This window comes from Amphibalanus amphitrite, unplaced genomic scaffold (genome assembly GCF_019059575.1).
Source record: "Amphibalanus amphitrite isolate SeventyFive unplaced genomic scaffold, NRLGWU_Aamphi_draft 000011F_arrow, whole genome shotgun sequence".
Taxonomy (NCBI): domain Eukaryota; kingdom Metazoa; phylum Arthropoda; class Thecostraca; order Balanomorpha; family Balanidae; genus Amphibalanus; species Amphibalanus amphitrite.
Window position 1 is genome coordinate 1 of NW_024881507.1, and position 19,622 is coordinate 19,622.

General features: G+C 49.9%; 2 protein-coding genes across 2 annotated transcripts in view; one reads left to right on the forward strand and one right to left on the reverse strand.

Moving 5' to 3' along the window:
* Window positions 1-2,003: 2,003 nt before the first annotated feature.
* Window positions 2,004-8,139, forward strand: LOC122382623 (collagen alpha-1(III) chain-like; the record flags this gene model as incomplete). The annotated part of the gene is made up of 3 exons (XM_043368190.1): window positions 2,004-2,057; window positions 2,344-2,817; window positions 5,203-8,139. Coding segments are annotated over 3 exons (2,544 nt in total), but the record flags the coding sequence as incomplete, so codon positions are not given.
* A 1,626-nt stretch (window positions 8,140-9,765) lies between these two features.
* The window catches only part of LOC122381504 (putative diacyglycerol O-acyltransferase Mb3761c), a 32,576-nt gene continuing 22,719 nt past the window's right edge, over window positions 9,766-19,622 (reverse strand). The window contains exons 3-8 of the mRNA XM_043365748.1: window positions 19,086-19,394; window positions 13,515-13,685; window positions 13,041-13,148; window positions 11,304-11,498; window positions 10,702-10,826; window positions 9,766-10,211 (exon numbers count right to left, since the gene is read on the reverse strand). Of these exons, the coding sequence (XP_043221683.1) occupies window positions 9,980-10,211; window positions 10,702-10,826; window positions 11,304-11,498; window positions 13,041-13,148; window positions 13,515-13,685; window positions 19,086-19,394 (1,140 nt within the window). The 3' untranslated portion in view covers window positions 9,766-9,979. The remainder of the gene's footprint in view (window positions 10,212-10,701; window positions 10,827-11,303; window positions 11,499-13,040; window positions 13,149-13,514; window positions 13,686-19,085; window positions 19,395-19,622) is intronic.

The following is a 19,622-nucleotide window of genomic DNA, read 5'->3' on the forward strand; positions in this document are numbered from 1 at the left end:
GTTAGACATTTTGTTTTTCTTACAGACAATGACAATAAAAAACAATGCAATAAGACCAGACGTTTCGACAACAAAGTGCCTTCGTCAGTGGAAAACAAGATATAGGCTTTACATCGATAAAAAATATAGATTTTTTAAAATATTTTTATCTTCTATATTTTTATCGATGTAAGCCTATATCTTGTTTTCCGTTGACGAAAGCACTTTGTTGTCGAAACGTCTGGTCTTATTACATTGTTTTTGTATTGTTATAGTCTGTGAGAAAAACTAAATGCCCAAAGCTGAGTTATAAGAATGATGCTCAATCCCCATTTCCCCTCCAACAGGGCGCGAGAGTCTAGGCATTCCTGTGGCCTGTGGGGCACAGGCTAACAATGACTATCTCATAAGCATTGTGGCCATGAACATCTACTGCCATTCTTTAACACCGATTTCGCTGCGCTGAGCGGTGGCCGTCTCGTTTGTTGGATTCTACAGCTGGCTGGCGGAAAGCGTTACCGGCCACCCGTCCACCGCCCGCGGGCCGGACCGAGCGGTCCCGCTGACCCTACCTGACCTGAGCCCGGCGCGATATGGACGGGCAGACGGGGTTCGGCTCAGCGAAGGCAGCGCCCACTGGTGCTGGGGACTTTTTTAATAGACCTACTGTATACCCTGTATACTGTGTACCCTGTATACTCCACATACTGTCGCCCGTGAATAACGTATACTATATACTTCTACTAATCAAAATTTAACTTCTTGATGATTGTGCTTTCACGCAGGTGCTCATCATGGATCCAGTATATCATGCATTCATTATATGTAGGTCCTTCAGGCTTGGCAGTGGTCATGGAGTGCTCTGCACTCTGCAGAAGCATTTCGTTGAATTTCATATCGTGTCTGATCGTAGGTCAAGTTACCTGTCGTTTATAAAAGAAAAAAGCCGATATCGACGACCAAAATTACTGGGACCTTCTGTCATACGAGTACAGCTAATTTGACCGTTCCATTGCTTGTTAGATGTTCCATAACCGCCCCGGTTACACTTTGCCGATGAAAAAGTAACTACCAACAGATAATTCAGACTTCTTTGCGCTCTCGACAGCGTGCAGACTGCAGAGTTAACTCGACAGTTATGTGCAGAGTAAGTGTCCGGTGGTTTGGTGTAAGGTAATGTCAGTGCCCAGTGGCCCTGTTCCACAAGACAACTCTCGTTCATCTGCAAATGCGTGACTTCAAGCGGCGATGAGTGAAATACCTCTAGGCATGCTTAAACGATAAAGATTGATAGAAAAGAATCACATGGCATTTGCGCAAAACTATTTAATCTACGCTACACCGTTTAAATTTTTGGTGACGTTCGGCTTATAACAAGTGAAAGAAAATGAGCCAATTAGTTTGAAGCCGTCCTAGCATCGTCATTGAATGTCATGCATGTTTTGCATTGTTTCAGTTTCCCAGTAATGCATTTTTATGATAATTTGACGGTATGATGAGGTGTGGTCATTGTGCAGCTCCCTTGAGGAATGTCGAACTGTCATTTCGCTTCATCTCAGGAGAGTCTCTTTGCTTCATACGCCATTAGCAGCAGGCTCTTTTCGCACATAAAATGCCTGTAATTTATATACACGCATAAAATGAGAAAACTGTCGAGACGGTTGCCCAATTTCAGCGATCCTGAATATCTGCGCCATTGTTAAAAAGTCGACTAATTGGCCGGAGTTCGGTACATTTCATCCTTTTTAGATGTCTCCAATAAAAATTAGATACCTAAGCATTTACTATGTAGGTATCTGTAGATTTAGGTACTTGGTTAAAGTCAGAGACATGGTGTCAGCGTCAGTTGATGTCCCTGCAGCCCTGCACTCTAGCCCGGCTCCTGACCTGGAGCCACCAGATTGTCGGCCACTACCAGCCGCAGTGTCGTGTCTTTTATTGTTCGTAGTTGTGAATAACGTCCTATAAGTACACTTGTCTGTCGCCGCCCAGTATCGGGACTAAGTAGTGCCTCCTTTTTCCAGATGCGCTGGTCGCTAGCGCTGCTGGCCACCCTGGTGGCTAGCTCGCTGGCTCAGGTAGACTACGCTCCCGGCGCGGGGCCGCTGCAAGATCAACCACAGCAGCAGCAGCAGCAGCAGCAGCAGCAGCAGCAGCAGCAGCAGCGGCGACAGCTGCCTCGGCAGTCGTTCCAGGCGGCTCAGCGGCCGCTCCAGTCTCCCGACTTCGCTCCCAGCGCGCCAAGTGACGGCTTCCAGCCTCGCCAGCAGGCCGACTTCCAGCAGCCTGGACCGCAGCGCGGGCAGCATCCCGACTTCCAGCAGCCCGGCTTCCGGCCCTCGCCTCGCGACTTTCGCTCCGGAGGAGGTGGCGGACGCCCGGTCACCGCTGGAGCGTCAGCAATTGCAGGCCACTCAGAACAGCCCGCGGTTCCAGCAGCGACCTCCGGCACAGTTCGCCGAGGGCAGACTCGGCCGGCTCTCCGGCGCCGACCAGTTCAGGGGGCAGCAGGACGCGCCCCGCGACCAGTTCGTGGACCCGCGCGACCAGTTCCGTGGTCCGCCGCCGGGCCGACGCCAGTTCGACGGTCCCAGGGACCAGTTCAGTGATCCCCGGGACCAGTTCGACGGTCCCAGGGAGCAGTTCGGAGGGCCCAGGGATCAGTTCAGTGATCCCAGGGACCAGTTTGGCGACCCCCGGGACCAGTTCGGCGGTCAGCAGAAGGCTCCTGTCCAGCAGCAGCAGCAGCGGGCCCCGCAGCCGGCACCAGCTCGGCCAGACAGATCCAAGAGCCGCTTCAAGTCGATCGCCTACGATGAATCCGACGGAGAGGGCTCGGTAAGTCAACCGAACAACAGAACCTTTAGACTTTCACTCTTACATCCTACGAGTTCCCAACTACTCATCCATTTGGGACGGTCTCTAAATTACTTTTGCAGCATTCGCATTATTCGGCATCTAGCTAGCTAGGCCCATCTTGAGATCATGTCCCCTGATGATGACTTGAATTTGAACCTGGCAGCAATCTGAGAGCAGCTTATTTCATCTGAAACATGACCATTGTGTTAATGCGAAGTGATATAAAAAAGGCTTAATGCTATGCATCAGGTTCATCACCGTTAGTTAGCGAGAGCATGTGTCCCCATTCGCTTGGGTCTCACACTCCATGCTACTGATAAGAAGTGATAATTTTAGGCGTGACCAACTTCGGGATATTTGGCGCTTGCAAAAAGGATTGCAAACATTCCCCAATGCTCCACAGTGGATTATCATAAAACGCCAGGTATGTCTCAGCAGTCGTGGGATAATTTCCCAGCTAAACTGGGACAGCTATCTGTTCCAAAATCTAATTCTGCTTTTGCGTGGTAGACGTATGATAAGACCACCTCGTTTCGTAGCGTGCAAGTCCGGGTGCGCTGCGGGCCCGAGTGACTCCCTCGCTGGCCTTTTTGCGGGCGCGTTCGCCGACAGTCACGACCTATGCCGGATGCCACGCCCTTGCAAGCAGGTACTGGCACATGCAGACACCGTCCGGACGTGAAAAACGATAGCGATCTTGCCGGTCATGCGACATTCAGCAGGTCTCAGTCAGGAGGCTTGTTAGCGAAATCCACGATAGCATGGCTGAAAGTGTCGAAATTCTGTTTTAGCCTCTGTCGCTTGCAGTATCATGCACGCGGTTTCGCCATGACACCTTTATGAGAAAACGCATGCAACTCTTCAGACGTGCGTTAGTTATTCAAAGTAGACATACGAGCACAAAACAGTAATTTACAGCACTTATTTTAGATCTTTTGCCATGCTTAACCGTTTATTTTCCTTGCGTTGGACCCTGTCAGCTTCCTTCTCAGCAGTATTGCAGCCCCATTGTTGTTGTTTGTTTGCACTGAGTCAATCACAGGGAGGTGAGCTAAGTCAAGTGTCATGGCTGAGAGTCCGACCTTATCACCCCAGGCCACCACCGTGGCACGCATTGAATCTGACCTTCACCCGAGCCGGCGGCGCCAGATGTGTTTGAATAGGAGCCGCAGCAGCCGTGACGAAAGACGCAGACAATGCCAGCTTTTTGCTCGGTCGGATGGTTGCAGGATAGGTGTAGACTACACGTGAGGTATATGTGCCGTGTGTGCATTATTGAATTCTTTGTTATCGGGAATATCATTGCATAGAAAATGTCGTATTCAAAGTTGAACTGAAAGTCCCCGCACTGTCGTCCACTCTTCTATTCGGCGCCTTGTTATAAAGCAGTGTGACGGGTGACTCCGCGCAGTGCCGACCCCGGAACTGTCTGAACCGGAGCACGGACAGCTCAACAATGGGGCGCCGCTATGCCACGGCGTTCGCTATGCATTCGTCACGGCAATGTGCACTACATAGGTATGCGTTTTTATGTGTCAGACCAAAGTTCAGCTTTACTTCCTGATTCCTCTTTAGTCGGTTTGTTCTTAGAGCGTTTTTAGCTGTTCATCAATGAACAATGCTTTGTAGAGCCTCTTATGCTGCTCATTTACGAGCGAAAATGAAGCTGATATATGTTTGTAGAAAGAAAGCTGAAGAAGTGTTCAAAACAGATATTTATATGTGACCGCACAGGCATGTGCATTGTGCATTGTGCACTGTGCAGTGTGCTTCGTACATTGTAGAACCAACTTCGCATAAAACAGTAACGATGATATTGAACTCATTAATACATAGATGAAATAGTATTCCGGACCAGGTCTGCGTCGCCCGCTGTCGTATGCAGTCTCCGTTCCGCTGTGGAGACGCGCGAGCAGTCAGTAGTGGCGGCGCCGACAGTGGCAGTGAAATTAGCGTGTCCCGTCGAGCGTTAGATGCGGCCCCATCCCCGCCCTCCGGTGCACTGGAGGGTGGTGTGAAACTCGGGGTCGCTCCAGTTACCCACGAGTCACCTCTGCGATTACTGAAGAGCCTCTGCGTGTTACACGAACAAGCTTTGAACCGAGGCGTCACCGTTAGGTCGAAGGCTGAATACACAGACGTTACGTTGGCGTATATCCTACGTATTTTATAAACATGTCAGTTAGGCTTACTGAGCTTGGTCATAGAACTGACTGTAAAAACCACCATGGCATCAACTAGGTACTCATCTGACTAATATGATGTTAATCAGACATTTTACCTATGGGAAGATATTTTTATTGTTGTGGGATCGGATCGTTTTCTACAACCCTAACGGGCGATATTATTCTTGGTTTGTTTCAGTTTGACTACAATGACGAGGAGGGACAGCAGGACGCCAGTCCGGACCGACTGTCTGAGCTCCTGGCCATCTCCAAGTTCAAGTGCGACCCGAGCGCCACAGGCTACTACGCCGACGACACGGTCGACTGCGCCGTCTTCCACTACTGCGCTGCCGGCGTGAAGCACTCCTGGGTCTGTCCCGACGGACAGAGCTTCCATCAGATCAACCTCATCTGCCAGCCCACTGGCGAGGGCAACATCTGCAAGCGCTCAAACGAATTTCACTTCGTCAACGACTTCCTCTACAAACAGGTCAACAACGACTCGTCAAACCCGGAGTACGCGAAACGCTTCAGCCTGGACCCCCTGTCGCCCAGTGGGTTTGATGCTGATCCCAACAGTATCGACCAGTTCGGCGCTGGGCCGAGGCAGGGCAGGCCGCAGGCCGGTCTGCAGCAGAGCGGAAGTGAGCGGCAGCGGCAGCGGGCTCCTCAGCGCGGTCGGCAGCGAGTCCGGCGGCCACAGCCCGATCAAGGAGTCGTGAGGCAGCAGGCTAGCGTCCCAGACTTTGACGAGCCGAGTGCATCCAGACCGGGCATCCCAAAGCAGCAGATCACATCGCCAGACTTCCAACAACGTAAACAGGGCAGACCGAACTTCGGAGGACCCAGTGGACCGAGTTTCGGAGGACCTGCGCCACCCAGTGGACCGAGTTTCGGAGGGCCCGCGCCACCTAGTGGACCGGGCTTTGGAGGACCCGCGCCGACCGGTTTCGGAGGACCCCGAGGTATTCCGCAAGGGTTCCCCGAGGCTCAAGGTATTCCTCCCGAGTTCGATGGCCCTCGCGGAGGCAAACAGGGAATCAACAGCGGCCCAACTGGGGGACTGGACAGCAGAGGACCGCAGCGAGGAGGACCTAATCAGTTCCGAGGACCTCCGCCGGCCGGATTTGGTCCACCTCAGATTCAGAGACCTCCCGCCCCTGGTCCTTCCCAACTAGGGGGACCGCAGGGCTTCGGCGCACCGGTCGGCCTGCAGAATCTTGATCAGCTGCGTGATGGACGCCACTCCTTCGCTCAGCAGCGCGAAGGGCAGCTAGGAGGTGGAGGTCCCGGTCAGGACCAGCAACTTTTGGATAGGCCTCGCTCCAAAGCCAGCACTAAGTCTGGGGACTCACGCCAAGAGAATGGAGACGTTGACGCCCAGTTTCAGCGTGCTCAGCAGCAACCAGGAGGCAGGCCTGATGTTCAAAACAAGTTCAGACCAGGAAACAGAGGACCAGGTGGCTTTCAGCCTGGATTTCGAGGTCTGAGAGGCCCCGGCGGACGTGGTCCCAATGGTCCTGGACCACAGGGAATCCCGCCGCTAGGATTCGGCCCGGGACGACCGCAGAACGCTTTCGGGCCCAGTGGACCAAGCGGACCAGGCGGACCCCGTGGAGGAACATTTGGAGGACCCAACGGGTTTGTGGGGCCTCAAGGCGGTCCCTCAGGCGGCTTTATCGACCCTGAGCGTCTAACGCAGCAGGGCCCACTCCCTCGCGGTGCACCCCTCGGTTTTGGTGGTCCGGGAGTTCCTCCGGGCGTCGGTTTGCCTCCGGGCGCATTTCTAGGCCCGCAGGGTGGATCTCCCGCCGATATCGGATTTGCCGGCATCCCGTCGTCTGGCTTCGGTGGTCCGGGCGCCCGCCAGCTGCGTGGAATAGCTCAGAGCAGCGCTCCGGCGCGGTTCAGAGGTCGCGGCGGCGGCTCCGCTCAGCTCCAGGGCAGGCCTCCCCGCTCGAGCAGCGCCAGCGCTCGCTCGGAGCGCGGAGAGACGGCCGCCCGCGGCGTTCAGTACATTGACGCCTCTCAGCTGCGGCGCGGACGGGCGCGGCGGCCGGAGCCGTCCGGTGTCCGGCCCCAGCGCTTCCAGTCGCCCCAGGGGCCGCCCAACGAAGCGGCGGCGACGTCCGATCGTACACAGCCCGGCAATCCGTTCCCGGTAAACGACATCAAACCGCAGCTCCGCTTCACTGGCGAGCCACCCCAGTTCTGAGCACACAATGGAGCCGGTCCGCGGCGACACCGGATGCCGATGTCGTCGGGACATTAACAGCTGACGAGATCGGCAGCTGTTTTAGTGGTTGTCTCATCTGTCCTTGCTGACTCCCTACTCCGGAGCCCACACAGCTACGTGGTCTGGATGGGTGGTTCCGCAGCGCTGGGGAGATTTGACAATGGCTATGTGACTGCATGTAGTTAGTTACTGATACGGTCGGTGACAGGTGCCAGGTGACAGGTGACTGCGCCTAAGCTGCGCAGCGTCACGACCGGCGGGCTCGTGACGCGTCACGGCAGGCCGCTGCGGACGCCAAGGCCGGGCCGCGTCACGCATACGGCTCAGGCTGCATTAAGTTCCGTGACGGCAGTTCAGACCGGTAGAAGAGGTCAGCGCGGAGGTCATGGCGAGTCAGACCAGGCTGATTGTTTTCACATTAGTGAATGCGTTGCTTGTATTTTTTATATACCTGTGATGGATGTTTGGCATGGTGTCGCTTTAGCGTCGCAGCTATGTAACTACTTCCGTTATCGTGCTAAATGTTTCAAAAAGAAGTAAGAGAGCGCGAATGTAATTTCTTCATTTCTGAGGACTTGTCACATGCGCTTAATTAGATTTCAAGGTCTCGGCAGCTATAAGGGCAAAGTCTTCAAGAACTTGAATATTCAAGTTATTTGTGAGATATTGGACTATGTAGGCATTTGCAATTGCATTTGCAATTGATCCGACAATGGTAAACCCGTCATGTCTATTTTGTGTAATAAAAGGTGAATTGGCTTTTCAATAATAAATGAAGGTGACATCGACATTTATTGGACGAACTCTTTACGAATAATTATAGAGTACCTAATTTATGTTGACTAGGATGAAAAAATAAAGGGCTGGAGGCGTCTATGTTACATTGCAAAATGATCGCACAGAATTAAAGAAATGCAATCATGCATCGTTTGGATGAGAGAGAGAGAGAGAGAGAGAGAGAGAGAGAGAGAGAGAGAGAGAGAGAGAGAGAGAGAGAGAGGGAGGGAGGGAGGGAGGGAGGGAGAGAGAGAGAGAGAGAGCGAGAGAGAGAGAGGAGAGAGAGAGAGAGAGAGAGAGAGAGAGAGAGAGAGAGAGAGAGAGAGAGAGAGAGAGAGAGAGAGAGAGAGAGAGAGAGAGAGAGAGAGAGAGAGAGAGAGAGAGAGAGAGAGAGAGAGAGAGAGAGAGAGAGAGAGAGAGAGAGAGAGAGAGAGAGAGAGAGAGAGAGAGAGAGAGCTTTCAACGACTGGTCCCCGAGTGATGACTATCCTCACGCAAGATACGATGAATGGAGCTAGCAATTAAGCCCAAAAAAAGATATCGAAAATAATACAAAACACTTCTTTTGAAGGAGATGAATTGAATGGCTTTGGAGGCTCACGAAATGTGTTTTAGATATGACGCGTCACACAAACTGACGCATAAAGACTGTGTTCAAAAGTGTGACCGCGAGCACTTGTTGACGAATGAAAAGCGTAGGTACTGCCCGGTCGCCATAGCAACTAGTAAGCGTCACAAATTTCGAACACTATCCGAGTGCGCCAAGTTCGACTACATCGAGGACGATGGAATATGGATGATGGCTGCCAGCTGATTAATCTAATGAAACGCGAATAAATTCAACTTTTGTTTGAGATTGCGAGTAAATATGTGTTTGTTCATTTCAAATATCATTGAATTAGTTTTTGTAAATAAATTAACTACAAACGCCTCTGCGCAAAGTGTTTCAAAGAATAAATCAAGGTTTATGAAAACGTGAGGAGGGTTGGGAAAAGCAGGAAAAAGGGTCACGTGACTGGTGTCCCAATCTTATCTGTAAGAATCTTGGCCCCACCAACATTGGCTGATTTGTAGGATTTTGTTATAAATCTTTTTTCTTTTTTATAATTCTTTAATAATTTTTTTTCGTATTGCAATTGCGGAGCTTAATGTCTTTGTAATGTAAAATGTTACCTCTGTGATGAAAAGAATTGATTCAGTGTAGCATTGCCATTGTATTTATCTTAATAATCGGACATTGTAGGTTTGACGACTTTTTGCCCCACCAACTTCCCTGGAGAAGCTCCACCAACACGCCCACCAAATCAAAACCGCTGACCTCACCCCTCGAAAAGTTGATACGACAAATGAGTGCACGCGTCCAACGCCTGTAGCGAAAAGTTCGCCTCCGTAGCCCTTACCGTTTCCAAGCAATAGTCTGTTTTAGCCGTTTCCAATGTTCACCTTATGGTGCACGTGAGCACGCGCCAAGGGCGCACCCCAAGCTGCATCATGCTCAAAATCTAATACGAGCTATGTTGACACACCCTGAAATATTGATCACCGTAGGTCAACGGACGCCGCCGCAATAAGCGCTACAAAAGTGTTACAATTCAATTTTACATAGAGACTAGAGTCATAGAGCCGCTTACAAATTTAAATTTGTGTACGGCAACCTTCAAAACGACAAATTCTCAGCGAATGCACTGGGCGGTGTATACTAATGTCCAGTTAAAACAGCTGCTCCTAATTCTTGTCATGCGTCGGATCTATTTTAAACATGCTGCATTTATTGATCAATGCATGAATTGGGAATGTCACAGCATACGAGTAGGCATTAATTCACTAATCTGTATTAAAATGCACATTATAGAGTCAGCAGTAGCGCCGCCACATCCGCGGAGCGAGTGGCAGCGGCAGCGGTTTGCTGTTCAGGTCATGGGGTGTCAGAAGCGCTGCTGCACCGGTGGAAGGTCACGGGGTGTCAGGAGCGCTGCTGCACCGGTGGACTGAACTGAGACACAGGGTGGGCCGCGCTCCTGATTGGCCCGTGCGCCAGGCTGACGCTCCTGGCCGGCCCGTGGGTCTGGGCGACGCTCCCGTGGGTCTGGGCGACGCTCCTGACCGGCCCGTGCCCCGGAGCGGCCGGCTGTCGCGCAAGGGGACTGCCGCGCACAGAGGCATCCGATGACACCGATGTCATCGAGCCCATCGACCTAGGAGCATCACAACCATGAGCACCGCGTTAAATGTCGCGGAATAAACCTTATAAGCCAGGGGTCTACCAGCCTCGGTCTGCGTGACGAATCCGCACCACGAATATCAGTCAAGATCGAAACACACTTTTGCCATTTTAGTGATCTGCTAAAGAGCCAGGTTTTACTTGTGACACAGGGAAGTACAACTCCGCTTTGACAATTAAATGCATATTGCATTTATGACCCTGTGTCTATAAATGCTGGTGATTGTTGTTATTCTTGTAGGCTCCATCCAGCGAGCCAAAAAAAAAATGTTGACATTCGCTTCCCATCACTCTCCCTCTCCCTCTCCCTCTTCCTCTTCCTCCTCCTCTTCATCTTCCACTTCCTATTCCTCTCCCTCTCCCTCTCCCTCTCCCTCTCCCTCTCCCTCTCCCTCTCCCTCTCCCGCTTCCTCTCCCTCTCCCTCTCCGTCTCCGTCTCCGTCTCCCTCTCCCTCTCTGCTCACCGTAGGTCCTCGGCGTCGCCGAACGGTAGCGGCCTGCTCTGGGACGAGGCTGAACTGGTGGAGCTCTGGCGAGACACGACCGTCAGCTTTTTGGGCCGGCGCAGCTCCACCTCTGCCGCCTCCGCCTGACATGGCACACCAGCCCAGGTCAGCCACTGTCTGCTAGTCCGTCTACATGGCAGACTGTGACGGTCGCTGTCCTCGCTGTCTGTCTGCCTGTCAATCTATTTGTAGGGATGTTTCTTTGTGTGCGAATGCCTCCTCACTTCTATATCAAGCGAACATAGACTTATTTAGCATTGTGCTTGCTCCGAGTAAACTGGGGAAAGCCATCCTAAGTAAGCTTGGTAGGTATAATTACATGCCACCGGTGCCTTTCTAGGCTTCCTGGACACTGGTGGCAACGCCGGCAACGGAGAGCCAGACTTACTAAGGTACGTGTAAACTTAATGTTCCGCTCTTTTTAGTTCCCTGGCTAGTATTCGCTTCATCATAATGTTGACTTAATAATGATGTTGATTCAGTGAGCACCCGTAAGTGCTCTCTGAACTTGGTAAGCACACACACACCGGCAGACGGTGAGCTCTGACGCCACCTCTCACCTCGCAGGTGACGACGGCGCCGCCACCTAGTGGAGAGCGGCGCCGCTGCAGCTCCGTCAGCAGTTCAGCAAACTCGCGCTGCAGGCGCGCCGCGTGCTGCCGGTCCTCACACAGCTCCTGTTCCGAGTCGTCGGCGGTGGATGTCGCTCGTAACGCCTGCAGCTGACTCTGCACCCCACTCAGCCGCTCCTGCAGCTGTCGACAGCACAGAGTGACCCGTCAGAGCGCGTCAGAAACTAGACAGGCCCGGTATTTAGTAAACATTTTAGTAAACCCTAACCATCATATACCTAAATTTTACTGAAAGCTAAAACGGCCCAGAAAAGGTCCCAGAAGGCAGAAAGAGATCCAGATGCGGTGAAAATATTTATAAAAAAAAAACGTTAGAGGCTGTAGAAGTACTGAAAAAAAATGTGTGGGTATAGACGCCAGACGGTCTTCGTCGAACCATCTTTGTTTTCTTAGTGCCAGCGTGCAGAAGCTTGTAATAAAGAAAAAATATTCTTGTCTTTAGTGTCAGCATAAACAATTTGAGATGCAGAAATAGGTGCCCATGTATAGTATAAGTAGTGACAGCGGAGAGGAGTAGCAAGCCGCTCCGTGACCTCTTCGACTCTTCTGTATCGACCGGGCCGCTTTCGTCCCAAATGTTTTTCTTTCTCGGACGTCCCCCTCCTTCAGCCGTGCCGAACCGCACTACAGTTCTGGAGTGTTTTCCCAAGCCTGCCCCGTCGGCGGCTGAGGGATCTGGCACTCCTCTCTGGCTCTCTAAAACCTTTTCCAGAGCCCCCGCCAAAAAATAGCGACCGAAGTGAGTCGCTATAACCTTTACCTAACGGTGCCTCCAGAAGATGACGCCGAAGCGTTATCGTTTCAAATCGTCTCCAGCATGGAAATGAGTCCTATAATTGACCATTGTATTATACTCGAGTCTCGAATTTACATTTGATGGATAATGGGTTGCAACACCAGGCATTATGATTTATGAATATTTATCTAGTAAGTATTTCGTAGATGAACCTCTAAAATAGCTCTTTCAGCCATTTATGTACGGATCCAGAAAGAGGGTCCTATAAAAGACTGCTGATGAGATTCTTCCTAATCAGTTTCTCAACATTTTTAGTCTGTTTTGTTGTAAGCACTGTTTTGAGAGACATGCTTAAACATATAATCAAGAAAAGTAGCCTTACTCTCGTAATTAACATAAAAAACTTAAGAAAAGGCCTGATAATTCTGAGGAGCTCCTCAAAATTATCAGACCTTTTCTTACAATTGTATGTTAAAATTGTCTGAGTAAGGCTACTTTACTTAATTATATCTCAAAATTATTGTCAAATTGGGCTTTATTACAAATTATCAAATCCTCTCTCCTTATAATTATTTTTTTTTTTGTTTTTGCACGGGGTGAAAAACGACTAAATCTGACGCATACGGTTGCGTCAATCGTTGATAGCCCCCCCCCCCCCAATGGATCGGTCATTGCATCCATTCTGCAGCATTACAAACTGATCCCGTGTTAGTGTATAGACTGGGGCTATGTTGCTCGCCGGCCGCGCTACCGACTGACTTCGTGTGTTGACCTGGCCGGGACGCCCACTGACCTCGTGTGTTGACCTGGCCGGGTCGCCCACTGACCTCGTGTGTTGACCTGGTCGGGTCGCTCACTGACCTCGTGTGTTGACCTGGCCGGGTCACCTACTGACCTCGTGTGTTGACCTGGCCGGGTCGCCCACTGACCTCGTGTGTTGACCTGGCCGGCGCGGGCGAGCTGTTGGGACTGAGAGTCGCTCTGCCGCCGTCCCTGCTGCACCGGCGGTGACGGAGTAAGCGGTACATGGTCCTCAGCTGGAAAAACGGACACAGTCGGAGGCCCGCAAACGGATCCAGTTGCAGAGTCTCACAGACGGGCCCTGACAGCATCTCACAGACGGGCCGAGTCAGAGCCCCATAGGGGGACGGTATGCACGATCATCAGCTAGAAAACAAATCCAGTGGTTACTCCAACATGCATATGCTCATCCCTACCCGAAAAAGACCAGAGTGGCTCTAAATTCATTACCTTTTTACGCTCAACAACGGCAAATAATCCGACGCTTCTGCGGCCAGCGCTGCACAAAACTGACGCCATCCCACCGATCTGGTGACGCCACAGCCAACTGACCCGGTGACGTCACATCGCCACTGACCCAGTGACGTCACAGCGCCACTGACCTGTCTGCGGAGCTCGGTGAGGAGGCGGCGCGCGGGCCGGCCGCCACCGGCAGCCCGGCTTACTACACAGACGTTCACCGTGTCGCCGTACGTGATGACGCTGATGGAGGCGTGCGCTGACGCCGGTGGCGGCATCAGCGTGAACATGGCGCGCACCTGGCATCCACCGAGCTGGCGGCGGGGGGGGGAGCAGGCACCGGGCGTAAAGACAGCAGTGGTATGTTGCACCGCGACAGAGGGAGGGCACAGATAGATGTTCTGGGTCTCACGGTGGAGTCGCCTCACCAAACATGTGTTCAATTCACGGAAAAGTATACACTCACATCAATAATAGAAATTTACCGCATATGATGACACCTGCCTTATTGAGGAAAGAGGCATATTTACTATATATAAGTGTTAAATGTAGGTTATCGCCTCATGATCTTGATAGGACATGAGAAAAACATTATCGTATTTGTCGATCGATAGGAAATGACGGATGAAACCATGGGTGGAGAATGTTTGAAAAAGTTACCCCGGCCGGCGACCAATAGTCGGAGACGATATGCTCACATTGTTGTCAACGGTCATCATAAGCAAACTCCTTACGCAGCCTTCTTCAATGTTGGGCAGCTCAACCTCCTATAAAACAAACAGGGAGTTGATCCAGGAATATCGACCGGTCCCGGTCTCGCAGCTCAGTCGGTAGAGCGTTGGACTCCGCGTGGCAAGAGTACGCGTCCCGGTTACAACAGTCCGATTTCGAAGCGTGCAACGGACGCTCGGTGTTTATGAGCATCCTGACAAGTACGCTTATAAACAGGTATGGTTGCGTTCTTTGGCACTGGCAGGCCAGTCAAAGGCAGCGAGGTCAAGCATTGTTTCAGAAAAAGTGCGCCGAAAACGCGCCAAATTTTCGAAACTGAACCCGATTTGAGAGCAGCATTGGCGACCACACGCGGGTCCTGGGGTTGGAGATTATGGTATGTTAAGCAAATAGTTACCTGATTTGCAATATTACGCCCATCCCCATGGCAGTGAACATTTGAAGAACGAGTTTTCTTTTCTCGTTTGGAGACAGCTTCTAGGATTTACAAGAGTGTAAAAGTTACCCCGGCCGCGCCGGGGTAGGCTGAAAGTTACCCCGGCCACGGCCGGGGTGGCCGGGGCAGGTTCTCCACCCATGGATGAAACATCTTAATAACAGTCGATCTGCCGAAGAAGTAGGTCACCGTCCTATGGTGCAAGCATTCGACTAAAACGCTATTTGAAGACGATTTCAATGCAACTGTCAGAAGATTGTAGGAAGATACTGCTGTAAGTAAACAAAGGATGAGACATTCACGATTCACCTAGGAGAGGTGTTACCAAACGGCAGAGCATAAAACAAACAAACAAAAAAACAACAACAAGCTCAAGTATTAGCGGGCATTGACGTTGTCCGTCCTGCCCCCGAACGAATTCTGACAGCTCAGTCGGATCATTTTCTGGATATTTACCGAGGGTAGACTGTGCCGCGAGCGTAGGTGCTTTGCGGCACAGCATTTATCGCCTCTCTCAGTCTGCGTCCCGGTGCTGCAACTGAACGGGCGCTATGCGTCCAGTGTTCACCCGGTCAGAGGAGGACTGGCGCCCCAGGGAATTCGTTTTCATTTTATATGTGCAAAGCAGCTTATTTGCCCCACGGAAGGGGTATGCTGATAACTTTTTACGATAAAAAAGCAAACGTTTGTTCATAAACTGATTAATTCCTTATTAGCTAAACTCGGAATTTTTCTGTTCGGTCAGTGGTAACTATCATAGAGGAAAGTTAACTTACCACAAAAAAATTCAAATGAAAGAAACGAAATAGAGTTTTTCTTTTGATGGAATCAAAAGTAATATGAAGCTGAATTCGAACTATTGCTGAATTCGAACTATTGCATGTGCGTGTGCGATATATTTCATTATCAAAAGTGTGTTTGAAGATGTGTCCTGTATCAATTTAAAAATAGTTCTGTCACTGAAGATGAATCTTGTGATTCGAAACCGGTCTGAATTTAATACAGAAACGAAATATTTGCATGAACTTTGGGAGCTATTAAGGCCGAATCCGCTGGTGCTTGCCAATAACTGTCATTGTCAAAGACTTTCAAGGCAAATGTGAACGAAAATTTGGTATGCCGGCATATATGAACAATGAACATGTAAAAAATATATAATCGTACGTAGGGAGCTGCATGAAGGGAATCCTCATTTAACTACATGTGTACTGTGTAGTCAGAAACGGAGAGAGCGGCTTAACGTTAGATGGTGTTGTGACTATTTCCGCTGTTATCTACGCATTGCATTGAGGATGGGGCTATTTCCAGCACTCGTAACGCTAATGCACGTTAAAAGGTGTGCACATTGCACACCACTCCATAATAGCGAGAACCGCTTGCGGGCATGACCTTGGCTCGAGACTCCCATGTGAATTCTAAGCCCATCCCATCTAAACCCACAAGTACGAACATTTAACAAGGCACAGTGAACACCGACGTGAGAGCTACCCGATTTTAGGACTAAAGTACGTATCGCTAAAGTACGTAGGACAAAAGTACGTATGCAAATGTTCGTACGCAAATATACGTAGGCGATAAAGTTCGTATGCCAAAAGTACGTACGCAAATGTTCGTACGCAAAAGTACGTATGCAAAAGTACGTAGTGCATAAAGTACGTATGTCAAAAGTACGTACGCAAATGTTCGTACGCAAAAGTACGTATGAAAAAGTACGTAGTGCATAAAGTACGTATGCCAAAAGTACGTACGCAAATGTTCGTACGCAAAAATACGTATGCAAAAGTACGTAGTGTAAAATGTACGTATGCCAAAAGTACGTACGTAAATGTTCGTACGCAAAAGTTCGTATGCAAAAGTACGTAGTGTATAAATTACGTATGCCAAAAGTACGTACGCAAATGTTCGTATGCAAAAGTACGTATGCAAAAGTACGTAGTGTATAAAGTACGTATGCCAAAAGTACGTACGCAAATGTTCGTACGCAAAAATTCGTATGCAAAAGTACGTATTTAGTGTAAAAAGTACGTATGCCAAAAGTACGTACGGTTCGTATGCCAAAGTACGTAGTGTATAAAGTACGTATGCTAGAAGTAGGGTATAGTAGTGTAAGTTGAGCCACTTTTTCTTTATTGCTGTTCTGTTGCCATACTACAGGGAACTCATGATAAATTCATACATATACCAAATAATATAGCTTTGTCCATTTTGCCCATTTACTCATCGAGAAATTTTGCTTTGCCTTGTAGCAAATGCTCATTAAATAAAGAATAAGAAAGGTATTACACATTGATCAACTTAACCCAAGGGTGGGGTACGTACTTAATACCCTACGTACATTTGCTATACGTACTTTTGTCCGTGACGTAGGCACTTTTGTCCACACGTAGGGTAAACCGGGGCAAGTCGCCCCGCCGAGGTAAAACGCCTCACCGATGTTTCTCGGAACTGGCAGGGTTCTGGGGAAAGATCCTCTCTTCTGGTAACCCGGCCGGGCCCGGGGGGTAATTCCAACCACCGCAGCCCGGGGAGGGGCGTTTTCGCCCCCCCCCCCCTATCTAACTCCGTAAATAAGGGAGCTACGCAAACAAAAGCAATACCAAACGAAAGGTCCTTACGAGACGATTCTAAAGCACCCAAAATTTTTTACCTCAGGTCAATTTCCAAGGTCAGAGGTCAAGGTCAAAGGCAAAAACCGGCCACATGTGTAGTGATCTCAAAGTGAGCGTTCTAGAGGACGGCAGGATGCAAGGATGCATAAAACCGGCAAAATTGGGTGTCAAACGAAAGAAGAGAATCTGAGAACTCCGAAAATGTGCTCAACATCAAAGGTCAAGGTCAAGGTCATGCTCAAAATTGACCTCAAACTTTGCACTTTTTCGTACATCTTGCGTGTCAACTTCCAAGATGTTTTGAAATGTTTTGAGGCTTATCAGGTCCCTATTTGTGGTTCATCTTACGATACAAGGCTGCTCAAAGGTCAAGGTCACAGAAGAGAGTCCTTGCTAGAGGCTATTTCACTGATTTAAGGTAGTAATAATAAATAAGACAATTTTGCCATCCGGGGGCTCTAAATAAAGGCTTAGAGGAAAATAGATGCCAGATTCGTGATCAGCGGGTACGAATCCATCATAAACGACTTTTGATGTGTCAAGGTCAACCAAAGGTCATTCGAGGTCACATGAGGTCAACATAAAACTTGCCCTTTTCCAAACAAAATATATATCGTTCGACGCGGCTTGACAAGGCAAATGCGATGGTACCACTGCCGTAGCTCGTAGCTACGTAGCTCTAGGACCATTTTTGTCGAAGTTATTTGCGAAAAACTAAAACCACAGCTTGGGGTCGTTGACCTGACCTCTGAGTTCTGACCTCAGGTCACTAAAACTAATTTTGTATTTTTCTCTAGGTCAAACGCTACACAACCGTGCTCGTAATTTGTCTTTATCTCTAAAACTATTTTTAGCAGCTATTTGAAGTTCGCGTCTGTGACACCGAAGTTTGCCGTGCAGGGGTCTAGAAAAATCGACTTTGTGACGTCATCAATGTGGCTAGGTCCAATTTCTTTTTCTTCAGAAGATGTCAAATTGATGGGAGAAAAGGTACTGAAAGTTTCGCTTTCCTATCCTATCCCTAAGCGTTCGGGAGCTATCGCAAATATTTGCCGGGGGGGGGGGCGAAAAACGCCCCCCGGGCCCGCGAGGGTCTAGTGTATGGGGCCTCTTGCCTCAGGCCGTGGGGCGTTTTGCCCTGGGGTTGGGGGAAAATGCCCCATTTGCAGTTGCTTCATAAAGCACTTCCTAGCTGGGAGTCCGATCATAAGTGAATGAATTTGAAGGGTGGAATTTAAAGTAAAATGTCCAAAGAACACATTGAGCACAAATTTGGCCTTCCAGGTGATGTGAGACCAAAGTAGGTACCTATCTAGCAAAATAAATTATCTGGGGCGTCTTGCCCAAGGCTTTATACCCTACGTACATTTGCTAAGCGTAGGCTTTTGTACGTGACGTACTTTTGCCCATTCGTACTTTATACCCTACGTACTTCTGCGATACGTACTTTTGTCCGTGACGTACCTACTTTTGTCCGTGACGTACTTTTGTCCATACGTACTTTTTACCCTACGTACATTAGCTATACGTACTTTTGTCCGTGACGTACTTTTTTCCATACGTACTTTATGCCCTACGTACTTCTGCGATACGTACTTTTGTCCCTGACGTACTTTTGTCCATACGTACTTTATACAGTACGTACTTCTGCGATACGTACTTTTGTCCCTGACGTACTTTTGTCCATACGTACTTTATACTGGACGTACTTCTGCGATACGTACTTTTGTCCTTGACGCACTTTTGTCCATACGTACTTTATATTGTACGTACTTCTGCGATACGTACTTTTGTCCCTGACGTACTTTTGTCCATACGTACTTTATACTGTACGTACTTTTGCGATACGTACTTTAATCCTACGTACTTTTGCTTACGTACTTTTGTCCTACGTACTTTAGCGATACGTACTTTTGTCCGTAACCCGAGCTACCCACCTGAATGGGAGCCTCGGGGCCGGCGAGGTTCGCCAGCAGCACGGTAGATGGCAGCAGCAGCGAGCGCTGCGCCAGCCGGTGCGCCCAGGAGGCCGGCAGCAGCGTATAGAAGGCACGTGTCAGCAGCCGGCTGACGGCCCTGTCTGCCGACGTCTTCAGGTCATCCATGACACGGCGAGCGGCCCAGAGTCGCGGCACGGCGCCCTCAGTGCGCGTCGGTAGCGGCACGTGCGACAGGGAGAAGGTGTTGGCGAGGCGCGCGTCGCCGCCGGCAGCCTCGTGGTGCCGCAGGTCCACCGGCGTGGCCACCTGCGGGACGGCCGCTGTGAGACGGTATTGACTGGGCAGCCACACGTGAGTGTGAGTCACGGTTGACAAAGATTAAAACAATTGGTCGAGAAAATGGTAACGACCATTTGCTACCAATGACCATCGAAGAACAAGCCGGGCTAGGTCTTCCCAATTACCTACCTATATGTACTTATGTAATGTAACAAAATGAACAAAGCAATATGAATTTTCCGGTGCAGTAGCTGG